Genomic DNA, 17,171 nt, shown 5'->3' on the forward strand with positions numbered 1-17,171 from the left:
TCGTTCTCGTGTCCACATTACTACTGAGCTGAAATAATTCCTCTCCCTCCTTGGTATTAATCCCTTTGATATATTTAAAGAGAGCAATCATATCCCCCCTCAGCCTTCTTTTGGTTAGGCTAAACAAACCGAGCTCCTCGAGTCTCCTTTCATAGGAAAGGTTTTCCATTCCTCGGATCATCCTAGTGGCCCTTCTCTGTACCCGTTCCAGTTTGAGTTCATCCTTTTTAAACATAGGAGACCAGAACTGCACACAGTACTCCAAATGAGGTCTCACCAGCGCCTTGTATAACGGAAGCAGCACCTCCCTGTCCCTACTAGAAATACCTCGCCTAACGCATCCCAAAATCGCATTAGCTTTTTTCACAGCCACGTCACATTGCCGACTCATAGTCATCCTGCGATCAACCAGGACTCCGAGGTCCTTCTCCTCCTCCGTCACTTCCAACCTATGCGTCCCTAACTTATAACTAAAATTCTTATTAGTCATCCCTAAATGCATCACCTTACACTTCTCACTATTAAATCTCATCCTATTATTTTTACTCCAATTTACAAGGTCATCCAAGTCTCCCTGCAGAATATCCCGATCCTTCTCCGAATTGGCAATACCTCCCAACTTTGTGTCATCCGCAAACTTTATCAGCCCACTCCTACATTTGGTTCCGAGGTCAGTAACGAATAGATTGAATAAAATCGGACCCAAAACCGAACCTTGAGGAACCCCACTGGTGACCTCCCTCCAACCCGACAGTTCACCTTTCAGTACTACCCGCTGCAGTCTCCCCTTTAACCAGTTCATTATCCACCTCTGGAATTTCATATCGATCCCCATCTTTTCCAATTTAACCAATAATTCCTCGTGCGGCACAGTATCAAACGCTTTACTAAAATCGAGGTAAATTAGATCCACCGCATTTCCTTTATCTAGAAGGTCTGTTACTTTCTCAAAGAAGGAGATCAAGTTGGTTTGGCACGATCTGCCTTTCGTAAACCCATGTTGTAATTTGTCCCAATTGCCATTCACCTCAAGGTCCTTAACTACTTTTTCCTTCAAAATTTTTTCCAAGACCTTGCATACTACAGAAGTTAAACTAACAGGTCTGTAGTTACCTGGGTCACTTTTTTTCCCCTTCTTAAAAATAGGAACCACATTAGCTATTTTCCAGTCCATCGGCACCACCCCCGAGTTTACAGATTTATTAAAAATTATCGCCAAGGGGCTTGCAATTTCTCGCGCCAGCTCCTTCAATATTCTAGGATGGAGATCATCCGGTCCGCCCGATTTAGTCCCATTTAGCTGGTCAAGTTTGGCTTCCACCTCTGATACTGTAATGTCAATCGCCCCTCCTTTATTCCCCTCTGTCCCGCTCCCTCTATTCCTAAGCCCTTCGTTAGCCTTATTAAACACCGACACAAAATATTCATTTAGATATTGTGCCATGCCTAGATTATCCTTAATCTCCACTCCATTTACATGCTTCAGCGGTCCCACTTCCTCTTTCTTTGTTTTCTTCCTATTTATATGGCTATAAAACCTCTTACTATTGGATTTAATTCCCCTCGCGAGGTCCAACTCTACACGGCTTTTGGCCTTTCTCACCGCATCCCTACATGCTCTGACCTCAATAAGGTAGGTTTCCTTGTCGATCTGCCCCCTTTTCCATTCTTTGTACGCTTTCTGTTTTTTCTTAATCGCCCCTTTGAGACGCCCGCTCATCCAGCTAGGTCTAATTCTCCTGCCCACTAACCGTTTCCCCTTTCTCGGGATACAGGCCTCGGACAGCTCGTGCAACTTCAGCTTGAAATAATCCCAGGCCTCATCTGCCTTTAGCTCTCTAAGTATGTTAGCCCAATCCACTTCCCTAAGTAGTTCCCTTAATTTATTAAAGTTGGCCTTTTTGAAATCGTAAACCTTAGTCACAGTTTTATTTCTGTTAATCCTTCCATTTAGTTTAAACCGAATTAGCTCATGGTCACTCGAGCCAAGGTTGTCCCCTACTACCATTTCCTCAACTAGGTCCTCACTACTCACCAGCACCAAATCTAAAATGGCATCCCCCCTCGTCGGTTCAGCTACTACTTGCTGAAGGAATTCATCTGCTAGCACGTCTAGGAACATCTGAGCCCTATTATTGTTACTAGCATTTGTTCCCCAATCTATGTCTGGGAAGTTAAAGTCCCCCATGATCACACAGCTCTTATTAGTTTTTATTTCCTTAAAAACATTAAATAGTTCTCTGTCCGCATCCAGGCTAGATCCCGGCGGTCTATAGCACACCCCAAGCAGTATCTCAGGGGAGGCTCTGGTAGTTCTTTTACCCAGTGTAATCATTGCCCAGACAGACTCTGTCTTATCCATTCCATCACTTATTATTTCTTTACATTTTAGTTCATTATTCACATACAGTGCCACACCCCCACCTTTACCTTTTTTCCGGTCATTCCTAAACAGCACATACCCTTCGATACCTGTACTCCAGTCATGACTACAGTTCCACCATGTTTCAGTTATTCCTACGATATCAGGTTTTATTTCTTGGACCAGGAGCTCCAGTTCCTCCATTTTGTTACCTAGGCTTCTCGCATTGGTGTATAAACATCTTACCGTATGCTGTCTATCCTTTCTCCCATTAGTTATGCACTTTGGTACGGACCCCCTAGTGTCCATCCGCCCCCTCCTTCTAATGTCCAATTCCCTACCCCTATCTATATCTGTGCTTATCTCTTCGCCCTCATTTTCAGTGTTGGAATCTGGCGTGGAGATCAACTGGACATCTCCCAACCGTCTCCCCCTTTCTGTTGAAGCTCCTCCTCAAATGGTGCCAGCCACCTATGTTATGTCTCAACCCTATTTGTGCCTGTAAACTAGAGCTTGCCAACCCTTTAAGGGGAAAATTTAAAGGGAGGAAAATTCAACCACTAGTTGAATGGTGCCTCTCAAATTAAACGATCTATATACAACTTTTGTTATTAGATATATTTACATAAAACAGGATCTTTGCTACTTTGGAATTGATCTGCTCCCACTGCTTTTTCTTCACTTGAAACTAACCCTTTGTGATTTTTATATTTGCCTTCGCAGCAACTAATTGTTGTGTTACAATGATTATGACTTCAAGTGAGGTGTAAGAAACAAAAGTAATGGGGATCTCCAAAATAAAGTTGCTTTTTTCATACAAATGCATCTATTAATGAAACCAGGGAAAGAAAAATGCCAAAAATGTATCAGCACAATTGTTGCTAAACAGTGTATTTTAATCTTCTAAGCTCATGAAGTGATTAAATGATTTCCTTTCCAGGAAGCACATCACTGGAGCTTCAGGAGTAGGGCTATCCTGACACAAATTATTAATGCAGTTTTCTAGAAGTAGAAGGGATGTTTTGGCCAGACAGAGTATACATACATTTTTTTTAGGGAGCTGTGATTACATCTTTGTTATCATAGGTACACATAAATTCTGATACTGTCTTAACTTTGTTTTTACATTATTATGGCCATTCTGCTAAATTCCCTTTTTCAGTTACAGAATCATTTGTCCAGTAGAGTTGCACATAATAAACAAATGAAAGTTAGAGATGTTATTAATCCCTCCCACTCTGCTTGATGCCAGTAGGCGACTTAACAGTTAGTTCAGTTCTACTACTGTTAACTTCCAAGTTAAAAAAAAAAATTGCCTTGCAGTGATATCTAACTTCTCTACTGTGGTACTGTATCTAAGTACCAATCAGTGACTGACTGGCTTGCTCACAGAACCTGGTTATCAATAGGTGCATAAGTTCAAACAGAAAGTAAAACAGTCTTTTTTTGAGCTTTGAAAGACTTCACTTGTTTGTTGTTTTCTTTTAGTTTTTCTACCTTGCTGTGGTTTGTGGCATGAGCCAGAAAAAAAAGTACTGAAATACAATGCAAGAGGTTGTTTTTTTGTTGTATTTCTAGCCCAGCCTAAACCAGAAAGTTTTGGAAATCTTGTGAAAAAAACAGCTTATGAGATTTCCAGCCTGAATTTGTTTTCCAAGCAAAAAAGCTTTCAGATCATCTTTTAAAATATCTAATAAGCCTTTAAAGTGATTTTGGAGGTTTTTTTACACTTCAAAATCCTAGCTTCTTCTTAACGCACATTGTCACAACAGATATACCTATCCACAGTTCTGTTTAAGAACTGTTCTCTCAGTTCAGCTCCACCCTTTCTAATTAGCTCTTCACTTTGGTTTTGAAACAATTGTCTTCTGGCTCTCTAGCTGCTAGATCTTTTTGTTTCATGAATTATTTTATCCATGCCTGATCACTTTCTTCTAGGTGTCGTTACAGACATGAACTTCTGTGAACTTTTGATATTTAATCGGCTCTTGCAGTTTAGTGCTTAAAGAGGATATGTTTGCTATTCATATTCTGTGACCATTAGGGTGACCAGATGTCCTGATTTTATGGGGACAGTCCTGATATTTGGGGCTCTTTCTTATATACGCTCCTATTACCCCCACACCCTCTGTCCTGATTTTTCACACTTGCTATCTGGTCACCCTAGTTACCATAGTGCAGAGATTCTAAGAAACCATGTTACTTCTCTTATTTATGAATTGTATCTAAGGGCTTGTCTTCACTACCCGCCGATCCGGCGGGTAGCAATCGGTCTATCGGGGATCGACTTACCGCGTCTAGTGAAGACGCGATAAAATCGATCCCTGATCGCTCTGCCGTCGACTCCGGAAATCCACCACGGCAAGAGGCGGCAGCGGAGTCGGCGGCAGCGCGGCAGCGGTCGACTTTCCCCCGTCCTCACAGCCAGGTAAGCCGACCTAAAATACGCAACTTCAGCTACGGTATTCACGTAGCTGAAGTTGCGTATCTTAGGTCGGACCCCCGCTGTAGTGTAGACCTAGCCTAAAATTCATACTCTTAACTCTGAAGGGTTAATTGTAGTTGACTTTCCAGTGGTTTCCGTCTCCATATTGTCTTTTTGTGTTGATTCCACTACAGCAGTGTGGCGTTAGTGAATTCTTAGGCCTGGTCTACACTACAGAGTTAGGTCAATGTAAGTCAGCTTACATTGGCCTAACTCTGTAAACATCTACACTAAAAGGTAGCTCCCACCGAAGTAACTCACCTACCACACTGACTTAATAACTCCACCTCTGCAAGAGGCGTAGCACTTAAGTCGATGTAGTTAGGTTGACGCAGAGTCAGTGTAGACACTGCTTTCCTTACATTGACTGTTGCTGCCTTCTAGAAACCATTCCACAATGCCCCACACTGGCAGTTAAATCGGTGCAAACGTTCCTGTTGAGGATGCGCACCACCAACGAAAGGAGCTTAGAGTGGACATGTAAAACTGATTCAATTACTGCGGTGGCTGTATGTCAACATAACTTAGGTCGATTTAATTTTGTAGTGTGGACATGCCCTTATTCATAATGAGGTCCACAGGCCCATGACATTGGGCACTCTGCTTGCTCTATGAAGCCTTTGGAGGCAGACCAAACCTCTCATTCAGAAGCAGGGGAAGTATGGCTCCATCTCTGAGAAGCTGCCAGATTCCATCTGCCTCTCCAGCTGCAGGCAGACAGACCAGCTCCTCCTGCTGCAGAGCAAATTTAAAGAAGAAGGAAAAGTAAGGCGGGGGAAAGGTTTAAAATCTCCAGGCTGTCAGAATCTGCCTTTATAGGCAGAGATTATTTCCTTTCTCCTCAATGGCTGGGATTCTCCATGCCCCCACCCACTCAGAGGGCAGCATGGCAGAGAATGCTGAGTGGGAAACCAGATGTTGTCTCTTCTCCATCTCCTCTGCTGATTAAATGCCTGCATGGGGATCTGTGCCTTTTCTGTAAAGATCCAGGCCTTTCTCAAGTGCTCAGACAGGCAGGATTTCATAGAATCATTTCCAGCAGCCTCCTTCCCGGGAAGCAGTGGCAACACATCAGGAGTAAAATGCACTAGGCCTGGCACAGACAACAGCAGCAGCTCCAGGTCCAGGACCAGCAAGCAGCAACTCCCTCTTTTCCACCAGCGTGGTGGGAGTGTAGGTTGAAGCAAAGTATCAAAGATCCAGGGAATCTTCCCACCCAGCCTCTGGAACCCACGCTCACAGCTGCGTCTGCTGACTGCAGAGCCTCTCCCCCACCCTTCTGCAGTATAGATCAGGCCTCAGAGTGCAGCATGGCAAATCAATGCAGAAAAGACCAGGCCATAGAAGTGCTGTTTCCTCTAGGCACACATACACACAACCCCCACATAGGGAAGTCTCCCTGCTAAGAGAGGAAGCCCAACACTCCAAATCAGAGCTAAACACTCAAATAATAAAATAAATACATCCCTCCCTACCACATACATGCACAGAGAATAGACTTTCAGGAAAAGTGTACTGAGTATTGTGAACTACAGTTTTGAGGTCTGTAGATACCTTAGATAAACTTTAGCTAGCTATCCCTCCTCATATACCCTGTGAGCATGTAACAGTGGGATGGGGATTTCCTGCCATGGTTAAAGACTGGGACAACAACAGGGCTGTTGTCTTGCAGGTTGCCATGTCTTAACTATTGGGCTTTCATTCCCAGTCGTTGCTGTGGGTCACCAGGCCCTAATGTCCTGGTTATTGCTCTTAGCTTCTATTGCAGGTTGCGAGTCTTCACTATCACCTCCACCTCTGTCTCCAGCACGTGGCTATGGAGTGATAAGAGGGACAGCAGTGTAGATGTGGAAGAAGCAGCAGACAGTGAGGGGCCTTTGGCTCACCATTTCTTTCTTCTACCCTACACGTCCCCTGACCTCCATTTTACAAGGCTAGAAGGTTTCTTGGTGTGCACAGTCAAAATTTATCCCGGTGTCATTACCAAAGATAAGTGTGCCTTTTCCCCCTGTGGTCAAGGGCTCATCATTTCTAAGTGGGAAAAAATTTTTATCTGAAAGAGTGACCTCCTTACTATATAGGTCCTTCACAGGCAGCTAAGTCCAGGCAGGCATAATCTCAGCCCTCTCCTTCGGACAGCAGGCCAACAAGGATAAGTAAATAAACCAAAGAGAATTGTCATATGACACCCAAAGTGCCCCTGCATGCTTTCAGAAGCAATGCTAATATGGGTGGACAGTATAGCAGGTATGGTCTCTCTCAGCCTATTAAATAAATCTCACAGCCTAAGAGCTTTTGCCTGAGAAGAAGTCAGGGCATGCAGACAGCTATCCTAGATTTCCTGTGAATGGGGGCAATTGAACCTGTCCCTGCTCTTCAGAGGAAAAAAGACCCTATTCCATATTATTCTCAGTTTAAAAAAAAAAAAAGTTAGAAGGTTACAGAGCACTTCTCAACATCAAGTGTCTCAACAAATCATTTTAAAAAAATCAAAATTCAATATGGAGACCTTAAAATCCATACTATCTGCCATCGACCAAGGGGACTGTATGACATCTATACATGGGAACAATGCCAGTCTCCATATCTCAATTCAGCAGTCTCACAGATGCTTCTTAAACTTTGCTCTTGAAGCACAACATTACCAGTATAGGCTGTTTGATTTAGCAGCGGCACTGCTCTGTTTACAAAAGTGCTGGTACTGTTAATATCACGTCAGAAAGGAAGTGGTCTCTATCTACCCCTTCCTGGGTGACTTATCCAAGCCTCATCCAGAATCACTCATAGACTATACTACCAAAACAGGATGCTCCAAAGCCACAATTTTGTGAAAGTCTCAGTTAACAGTCTCATCTTATTCCCAATCTGTGAGTGGGAACGATTACTGTCCTCTACGAAGTTGCTTGTTGCAGAAAAAGCAGAAGCAGAGAAATCTTATCTAAACAGTCAACCTGTCAAGGGGAATACCCATTCATATGCTTCTGTCTCTTCTGGGATCATTGGTCTCCCATGTGGATATTCTTAGTGGGCCAGTGCTCACATGAGGCCGCCACAGAGCTTTGTCTTATCCCTCCCTAAACTATTCCTTATCCACCCATCAACCCACCCTAGGAGGATTCTTGGGTCATTCACAGGGGGTCAAGGACCATCCAAGGAATCTGGTTCAAATGAGAGTAAGCACAGCATAAACTGGCGAGAGCTCAGGACAATCCAATATGGTCTCAAGGCTTTTGCTCCCATATCCGGACTTGTCTGTCATGATCAGCACTTGAGTTAATACCTCAGCCATGTCATATGTCAACAGACAAAGGAGAAACAAAGTCTACAGTCCTTCAAAGAGAAGCTCACCTCCTGATGACTTGGGAAAAGGAAAATGTCCAGTCACTTTACTCCCTTCCCAGCCAAAGCAAAATTAAATATTACGGCTGACTGGCTCAACACGCAAAAGTCAGATCATCCAGAATGGGAACTACACCTAGAGGTGTACATCTCCTGGTAAAGAAATTTAGTCTCTCAGCAACAGGTCTGTTTGCCTTCCACCTGAATCATGAAGTTTCAGTGTTTTTTCTCTTACCAGTTGAGATCACAGAGCCAAGGCAACAGATGCTTTGTTGCAAAGATAGCCAAAGGGGACTCTTATATGCCTTTTTTTCTCCTCAGCAGAATGCTGCAGATGATCAGAAGCAGCACTGGTAATTCTGGTATATCTTTCTGGCCAAGGAGACCTTGATTCTCTGATCTCCTTGACAGGGTACAAAGCCCTCCCATCAGTTTTCCATCTAAAGGGTTATGATATTACAAGGCCAATCGTGCATCAAAATTCAAACCGTGTGAGTCTAGCTGCCTAGTTCTTGAACAGAGCCTCTTAAGCCAAAGAGGTTGTTCAGAGGGCTGATATCCACAACTTTAGCTTCCAGAAATAAATCTACAAACTCAGCATATTTAAGTGCCTGGTTGACCTTTAGCCATCGGTCCCAGGACAAATGACCCCCCCCCCAATCATCTTCATGGTACCACAGATTCTCAAATTTCTTCAACATGGATTTGGGTTAGGCCTGTCAGTTCTGACTTTCAAAGGTCAAGTTACTGCTTTGTCTAGCATCCTCTGTGCAGTAGACAAGACAGAGAATTTCATTTTACCCAAACGTCTTGCATTTTTCTTATGAGAGCTGCATCTCTTCTACATCCTGCTGGTGTGCATGAGAAGTTCTTTTATGAGATCTTACTTGATTCTGTTGCTCACTCCCTCAAAGCTGTGGCAGCTTCATGGGGAAAAAAATCATGTGCCTTATAGAATAAAATCTGTAAACACCCATCTGGTTATCTGTTCATATGACCTTCAGAATTCTGTAAGTTGGACGTTCTCATCATCCGATGCTGCCATCAGTAGACTGGTGCTTCTCCCTGTAGTATCCCAGTGACTGTTAAAAAGGGTTATCCCCATTTGCATCTGTACACATGTCTGTATATAGTTCCCCGATGAGTTTATACTGCTGTAAAAATCTCAATGTCATGAATCTGTGGATCTCATTACGAATATAAATAGGAAAATTTATCCGTGTCTTACCTGAAAATTTCCTTTCTTGGAGTAACGAGGTTCACAGACCCAACCTATCCTTGACTGGGTTGTTAATTGGAAAAAGATATTGAATTTTTAATTGGTACTCAGTTTGCTATTCATTGAGTTCTTTGCTGTTCAGAAGGACTGTTCTATTTAGTCTAAGTGCTTAATTTTCCTTAGAGTGCTTAGTTTTTCCTAGGCTTATGGAAGAGTCTCAACTAGCGGTTTCTCAGAGGTGGAGCCACACTGCCTCTTTTTGACAGATTTGGTCTGCCTCCAAGGCTGTGCATAGAGCAGAATTCCCACTTTCCTGGATCTGTGGACCTTATTATTCAAGAAAGGAAAATTTTAGATAAGTTTTCCTATACTTTAGTACCAGAAATTGAGGTTTCCTGGAACTACTAGAGATAAATATTTTGAAATCTCAACTACTAGTGTGGATTGTTTTTGTGGGAGGTGGGGGGGGGGGGGGGTTAAATCACATCTCAGTCATTACATTTGTGCATGAAGAAGTAATGAGGTAATTAACTTCAGACTTGCATTTTGTCCATCTTTTCTACAGAGTAACAAATGTTTTGTTTGTACATAACCTCCCTAATTAACTTCACTTAGTTCTTGTATTCTTTTGGTTGACAGTCACTGCTAAATAGCTGAGATTGGAATTTTTCATCAGAGATTGGACCTTAGCCAACTTCCTACTGGAGTTTGCTCAAATAGTAGAAGTGCTGTTATCCTGTTGTATCCCACAGGGCAATAAACTGGTCTCTCTGCTGTCATCTTGCCAAGGAGCACAGCCACTCATTTCCAGCTGAAGTGATATGGTTACAGAAGGATTAGCAGGATGTGAAAGCTGGATGAGCAGGCTCTAACAGGGAATGGGTAACCACTTGGAACAGGTCAGAGAAGCCTTTTGAAATCCTTGGAACTTTCTTCAGTCAAAAGTTATAGTTCTTGATCTTAGTTAGATCAGCTTAACTAGTTAATTTCTTTCTCTTTTTGAGGCTGCCTAAATATACTTACAGTCTAGCAGACGTTTATGTATGTTGCTCAAAAGAATAACCTGTAAGAATATACCAGGTGGGTTCATTTGCACTAGACAAACACTTGTGCTGAATTGCTCTGTTTGTAATTAAGCAATGATGTGGTCAAGCAAAATTGGTATTGTAATCACAGTAAAATTATATATATGGCTACTTCTGATGAGACAATTTCTTTTTTTAAATACTGCCACACTTTTGATTTACATTGCATGGTTTATAGACAGTTTATATTCATGTCGTCTTAGATAAATTGCTCCCTGCTAGTTGAATAATGCTCATTATAGGATCCTGGAGCATAGAGCAAAGTACAAAATTGTTAGATTTTGCATCACCTTTGTTTTCTGTCCATTGTGTTTGATTTCTGAATGCTGACTGGCTCGTGCTGTATTGGGGTTCATCTTAATAAATAACATCAGAATTTAACTAAATCATTTGAAATTCAGAAGAGCAAGCTACTACTCTTCTGTACCAGTCTGTTTATATATACTTAGGCAGTCTTTGGTACAGATGTTTGAAAATGATCATGTCTGCAGAACTCTGGAATTTTCTGATTGACATTCTGAGAAGCCACACGAATGCCAAAAATCTCCAGTTAAACATACACACACAACTTCCTTTTTTAATATATTTTCCATTTCTTAATATTGAAGGTAATTCAAAATGTACATTTATTGAAAATTATAGAACCTGAAGGTTAGTTGAAGTCACTCCACCTATATAGCCTCATACCTGGAACATTCTAGGTGCACAGTTCAACAGGAAACTTGTCAGTTAGATAGTTTCAGCTGAAGTTTGTTGGAGACTGAAGAATGAAGTAGGGCAGAATGTAGTTTGTTCAGAAGGACCCTTTTCACTGTGCTAACTTGTTTTTTTATTTTTACTTTTTTCCAGACCAATTTAAGTGCTTATAGTTATAATTAAAATATATGATTGACTGATTGGATTTTAGAAGACATAACATCCCTGGAGGACTAATTGCTTATGTAAATGATGTGTCTTTCACCACTCTGTGTTTCTCACTTACCATTAAGTGACTTTGTAGAGAAATACATTAAAGGACAAATTAAAGCTTATATTTAGAAGCTGAACCAATAGACAAACAGCAATTTCTTAAAATATTAAGACATTGATATTTCCCGACAGTCTGTTTCCAATGTTATAGTTATGACCTGTATGTCTAACATTTTTGTTAATGACAGGGAAAGCACTTGTCTAATTTTATAGTTATGCATTATAGAAACTAAATGTTTTTTTTTTTTCTATTTATATCCTACATGCCTACTAGAAATTTCTCTTTTTATTTAACAGGTTTGGGTAAAACAAAAAGGAAGACAAGTGCACGAGATGCCTCACCTACTCCTAGTACAGATGCAGAATATCCATCCAACGGTAGCAGTGCAGATCGGATTTATGACCTTAACATCCCAGCCTACGTTAAATTTGCCTATGTGGCAGAGAGGGAGGATGAGCTGTCCCTTGTTAAAGGATCCCGAGTCATTGTTATGGAAAAGTGCAGTGACGGCTGGTGGAGAGGTAGCTACAATGGACAGATTGGCTGGTTTCCTTCGAACTATGTGGTGGAGGAAGTTGAGGAAGCAACTGCAGATTCCCCAAGTTTTCTAAGTTTAAGGAAAGGTGCATCCATGAGTAATGGCCAGAGCTCGAAACTACTTCATGTTGTTCAGACATTGTATCCATTCAGCTCTGTCACAGAAGAAGAGCTCAATTTTGAAAAGGGGGAAACAATGGAAGTCATTGAAAAACCAGAAAATGACCCAGAATGGTGGAAATGTAAAAATTCCCGAGGGCAAATTGGTCTTGTTCCTAAAAACTATGTAGTAATCTTAAGTGATGGTCCTACCATTAACACTTCCCATCCACCTCCGATAAGCTATACAGGGCCATCTTCTACAGGACGGTTTGCTGGAAGAGAGTGGTATTATGGGAATGTTACCCGGCATCAAGCAGAATGTGCCCTAAATGAGAGGGGAGTGGAAGGGGACTTCCTTGTTAGAGATAGTGAATCTTCGGTAAGTGACATTCAACACTTGAATTTTTATTATGTGCTTCATATAAATAAAAAAACTACCACATGGTGTATGGTGTTTGAAGTAGCAATGATGGTAATGAATAATTACCTTACATTAGTACAGTGTCTATCCCAAAAGAAGTAAGCAATTTACAAACTTTACAAAGTGATATTTTTGCTATACACTCGGGTCACTTCATTCACTACTGAGGTGCAACCATCTTTGGAATGAAACACAACAATTGTGAACTAGTTTGTGTACTAATTGTGGAGTCACAAGTCATAATTCCCTAGTAAAGATTGAATTCCATTTTGAACTTAAAGCAGGGATTCTCTTGTTAGGTATGAAAAATACAGCATATCCTCCCCAAATTTACCACACTTACTCTGAGTATAAAAATTAATTTAAATTGGTCCTTTAAGAAATTTAGCATCTGTAGCAGTCTTTTCTTTGTCTTGAGTGATCTTAATAATGAAATAATATCTTCAAACTTTCCATATAGTTAAAATTTCTTGAAATCTTGTGTATAGGTTATATTTGAAGAAATTAGGTTGTAATTAAAGATTTTATCTAATTTTTATGATTATAATAAGCTGCAGACAGAGTCAAGTAACTCTTAAGTTGAGCCACAGTGACATCAGCGTGATGTTGTAATTATGTCAAACTAAGCATTACAAATGCAGGAAATTCAGAAAAAGGTTACTCTTAAATGTGTTCCACATATCCTAAGATATGGAAATACATAGTTAAATCACTCAAACCACCTGAACTCTGCCTTATAGTGACATCATGACAAGAAAAAAATGTAGTTAAAATCCCTTAGTGTGTCTTTTAAAAATAAATGTTCTCTAATCTGGGACTACTAATACTAAAAAGCCTTAATCATTATCATATGGTTATTGCATGGCATCAGCCTAACTCAGTTTTAGGGTTTATCTACGTACTATTTATGTATGCCGTAACTGTATCAATCTGAAACCATCATAAGTACAATCCCATAAGGTGGATACAGTATAGCACTCTAAAAGTATTTATATTCCCATAGATTTAGGGTTCCAGTATTAAAGCACCTTTATGCCAGTATAATTGCATCCACACTATGAGTTATACTGATTTAACTATACTGGTTTCAAAATAATAAAGTTAAAGCAATATAAAAAACTGTGTAGAGGCCAGAGCTTAATACAGTTTTGTGTCTGAGAATATATACCTTAAATAGGCCCAGCTATTGGAGCATTAGATCAGTTGTATTCATCATTTCTACTTAGAACTTCTGACTAAGATTATTTTTCATATTACCTGTTAATCTGATAACTGTTTCTGTGTTGTTTAGGTTCTGTAAAATGACTTCACAGAACATGTTAGTTAGGGTCACCAGACAACAAATGTGAAAAATCGGGACAGGGGTTGGGGGGTAATAGGAGCCTATATAAGAAAAAGACCCAAAAATCCAGACTGTCCCTATACAATCGGGACATCTGGTCACCCTAATGTTAGTGTAGGTACTAGTTGACAAATTGTGGCTTTTCATTAGTTACTATTAAAAAATCTAAAATTACCGTATATACTCGATCATAAGCCGGTTCGTTTATAAGCCGACACCCTCCTTCCCCCCCCCCAAGATGGATAAGTAAAAATGGAAAAATTTTATAACCCGTTCATAAGATGACCCTATAATTCAGGGGTCAGCAAACTTTGGCTCCCGGGCCATCAGGATAAGCCGCTGGTGGCCTGAGATGGTTTGTTTACCTCGAGCGTCCGCAGGCACGGAGGTAAACCTAAGTAAACAAAGTTTCCGGTGTGCCAGCTGCTTACCCTGACGGGCCGGGACAGCAACTGGTGGGGAAATTTTTTTTTGGGGGGGGGGAGAAGCTGGGAGTCAGGGGAGTAATTACATGACCCCACACCTAGCCTGGGACCCCCACACTTTCTCCATCCCATCCCTTCCCACCTTATCTGGGGAGGGCCAAGGGAGGATGTCTCTGGCCTGGCTGGAGCTGCTCCGGCAGGCTGGGCAGCGTGGCCGCAGCCTGCTCCAGCGGGCTGGACCAGGCAGCGCAGCCGCAGCATGTTCCAGCAGGCTGGGCCAGGCGGTGTGGCTACAGCCTACTCTGGGGTGGGGTGGGGCCGAGCGGCACGGCTGCAGCCTGCCAGCCCTGGAGCTGCAGCTGCTTCGGGAGTTGGGGGTAGAGCAGTGTGGCCAGAGCAGAGAGACTCTGGCCCCATCTCTTCCCTTCTGTCTCTGCTGGCTGTGCTGCCTCTCCTTGTCCCCTCTGTTGAGGGGAGGGGCTGTGTCCCACCTCTCCCTCTCTATACCCGTTCATAAGCCGACCCCCGTCTCTGGTGCATCCCTTTTTTACTAAAAAAATTCGGCTTATGAACGAGTATATACGGTAGCTTGTAGAAATTGAGAATATTTTAGTTCTTCATGCTTCTGTTGAAGTACATTTTGTATTTCACATGCTATAATTAGTGCTGGCCAGGTAAAGGTCAATTTAAATCCAGCTCTTAAAATAGAGTCAAAAGTCTGCCCCTCCCCCCCCCCCCCCCCCCAAAAAAAAGTTGATGCAGAATGGCCAGGTTGCAATCATAGTCACTTCTGAACACAGCTCTTGTTACTCAGTTCTTTATTGAGGGAGCATTTCCAGGATTAACAGAAATACCCTATAGTAAGTATAAATCTATTCTTGAGTTTACTGGAGTTTGTTTTTTTAACTCAGTGGTGTACTTTAAGTTGGGATTTGCTAGCATGCCTTGTTTCTGCCGGTAAGATTGTTGGTGTCAAGGGAATAACAATTTAAAGGCAAGAAAATAGTTTTTAAAAATTGATTCTACTTTTTTCTTTCGTTTTTTGATTAAACTCTCACAAAATATTGTTTTATTTTCTGAAACAGATTTGCTGCTTTATTCTTACGGAGGTTAGAAGAAGTGGGGACTGACATGTATTTCCACGCCCTATAATTCTCATTTCATACACAATAGTATTGATGACATACAGATGATGTCTTGCAGAATGATTCTGTGTAGGTTTCAGGCCTCGCAACCTAAGGGTTTTTCCTGGTAGATTACTGAGTTTTAGTTCCTTCTCTAGGGGAAACCCATCAAAATGTGCTGCTTCACAACTTAACTCTACCTCTCTGGGACTGTTAATTTCTGTTTCTTTTCCCAGATTTTCTAGACATGACTTTGTGCAGCTCTCTGTTAACTTATTTGCAAAATGGGGGGAAATAATAGTTGCCTGTTGCTGTCGAGGGGATATGAGGCCTCAGTTAATAAGAGCTATGAAGTGCACAGAAATATTAACAGCAGTCATTGAAAGAAGAGAACTTGAGGCTCATGGTATTCTGGGTCCCAGTCCTCAGTGATCAATACTCTAGGGTGATGAATATTTTGTAGGTCTTTATCTATTTTATGTGGATTCTGCCCATAAGGTAAAAATTATCTCTACACAACAAAGTATTATAGAAAAGTAATTTTTTTAAAAAGATGTAAATTGGGTTGGGGGCTGTATATCAGGAATGTCTAGCCCCAACTGTGCACCACAAATTCTGTCCCAGGCCCTGAACCAGCATACCAGTTTTCAGGCTGATCTGACTGTGCATATGGATTTTACAGCAGTTTGAAAATATTGCTAAACAGAAACACGTTTGCAACGTTTACTAACGTGACTACATGCTGCCCCATAATGACCACTGTGTTACAGCTCTTTTTTGTTGTCTAGATCTAAAAAGACTCTTTGACTTCTATCTGGAATATAGAAAATACATTAGCCTTTTTATTTAATGACCTCATATTTGATAAATTGGTGTCCAAAATGGTTGCCAAATGGTGGTTCTCACGCTCTGTAGTAAGATTGTTGCTTGTGGGGCATACCAAGACTCAGTCAAGGTATAGTCAAGTTAGTCAGCTGTAAGTCAGTGCCCCCATACAAGTCTTACTGGACAACCCCATGGAATTTACTAAGCTCTTCAACAAAACATGATTGCTACAACACTACACAGAAAGTTTAGGTTCAGGCGTCTTCTGAATTGACATTTCCTTTCTCTTTTCAATCCTGGTCTCTCTTTAATCAAAATGCTTCAGTCTGGTCTTGCAGATACTACATTTCTCTAAACAGAGAACTATACTTTTGTAGTTGGGATTAGTGTGTCTGCCTTTGGTTTAGTATCATTTAGGAATTATATTTTTGTTATGCATTAGGTTTAGGGTATGTCTACACTGGCAAGTTTCTGTGCCAGAAGTTATACCACTTTTATTAAAATGCTGGAATTAAACAGCTGTTGCATGTCCACACTGTGCTCCTTGTGACGCCGGAGCGCATCCACATTAGCAGCTCTTGCAACAGAAAAGACAGCAGTGCATTATGGTACCTGTCGCACTGTGCAACTGGCCGCAGGGTGCTTTGGGAAGGGTTTGCAATACCTCATGGGGCAGGCACAATGTCACATGATGCAGGTTTCCCAATCCCATTGTTCCATGGGCATCCTACTACATTGCCAGCTGCTTTTCAACTGAAGTGGGGAGGGGGGAGTGAGTGTGTGTGTGTGGGTGGGTGTGGAGGGGGGGAGAGAGACAGTGTGTTTTGGGGGACAAAGTGTGTGTCAGCATGCTGTCTTGTAAGTTCAGACAGCAGCAGGAAACAACCAGTCCTGAGGCCGGGGGAGGGGGAAACCCTGACATCAGCCACCACCTC

The 17,171-nt window shown here is 41.7% G+C and overlaps 1 protein-coding gene across 1 annotated transcript in view; it reads left to right on the plus strand.

Moving 5' to 3' along the window:
* Positions 1 to 17,171, plus strand: part of NCK2 (NCK adaptor protein 2) — a 173,523-nt gene that overhangs the window by 135,972 nt on the left and 20,380 nt on the right. The window contains exon 4 of the mRNA XM_065416012.1: positions 11,757 to 12,478. Within this exon, the coding sequence (XP_065272084.1) occupies positions 11,757 to 12,478 (722 nt within the window). The remainder of the gene's footprint in view (positions 1 to 11,756; positions 12,479 to 17,171) is intronic.

The sequence above is a fragment of the Emys orbicularis genome, chromosome 1 (genome assembly GCF_028017835.1).
Source record: "Emys orbicularis isolate rEmyOrb1 chromosome 1, rEmyOrb1.hap1, whole genome shotgun sequence".
Classification (NCBI taxonomy): domain Eukaryota; kingdom Metazoa; phylum Chordata; order Testudines; family Emydidae; genus Emys; species Emys orbicularis.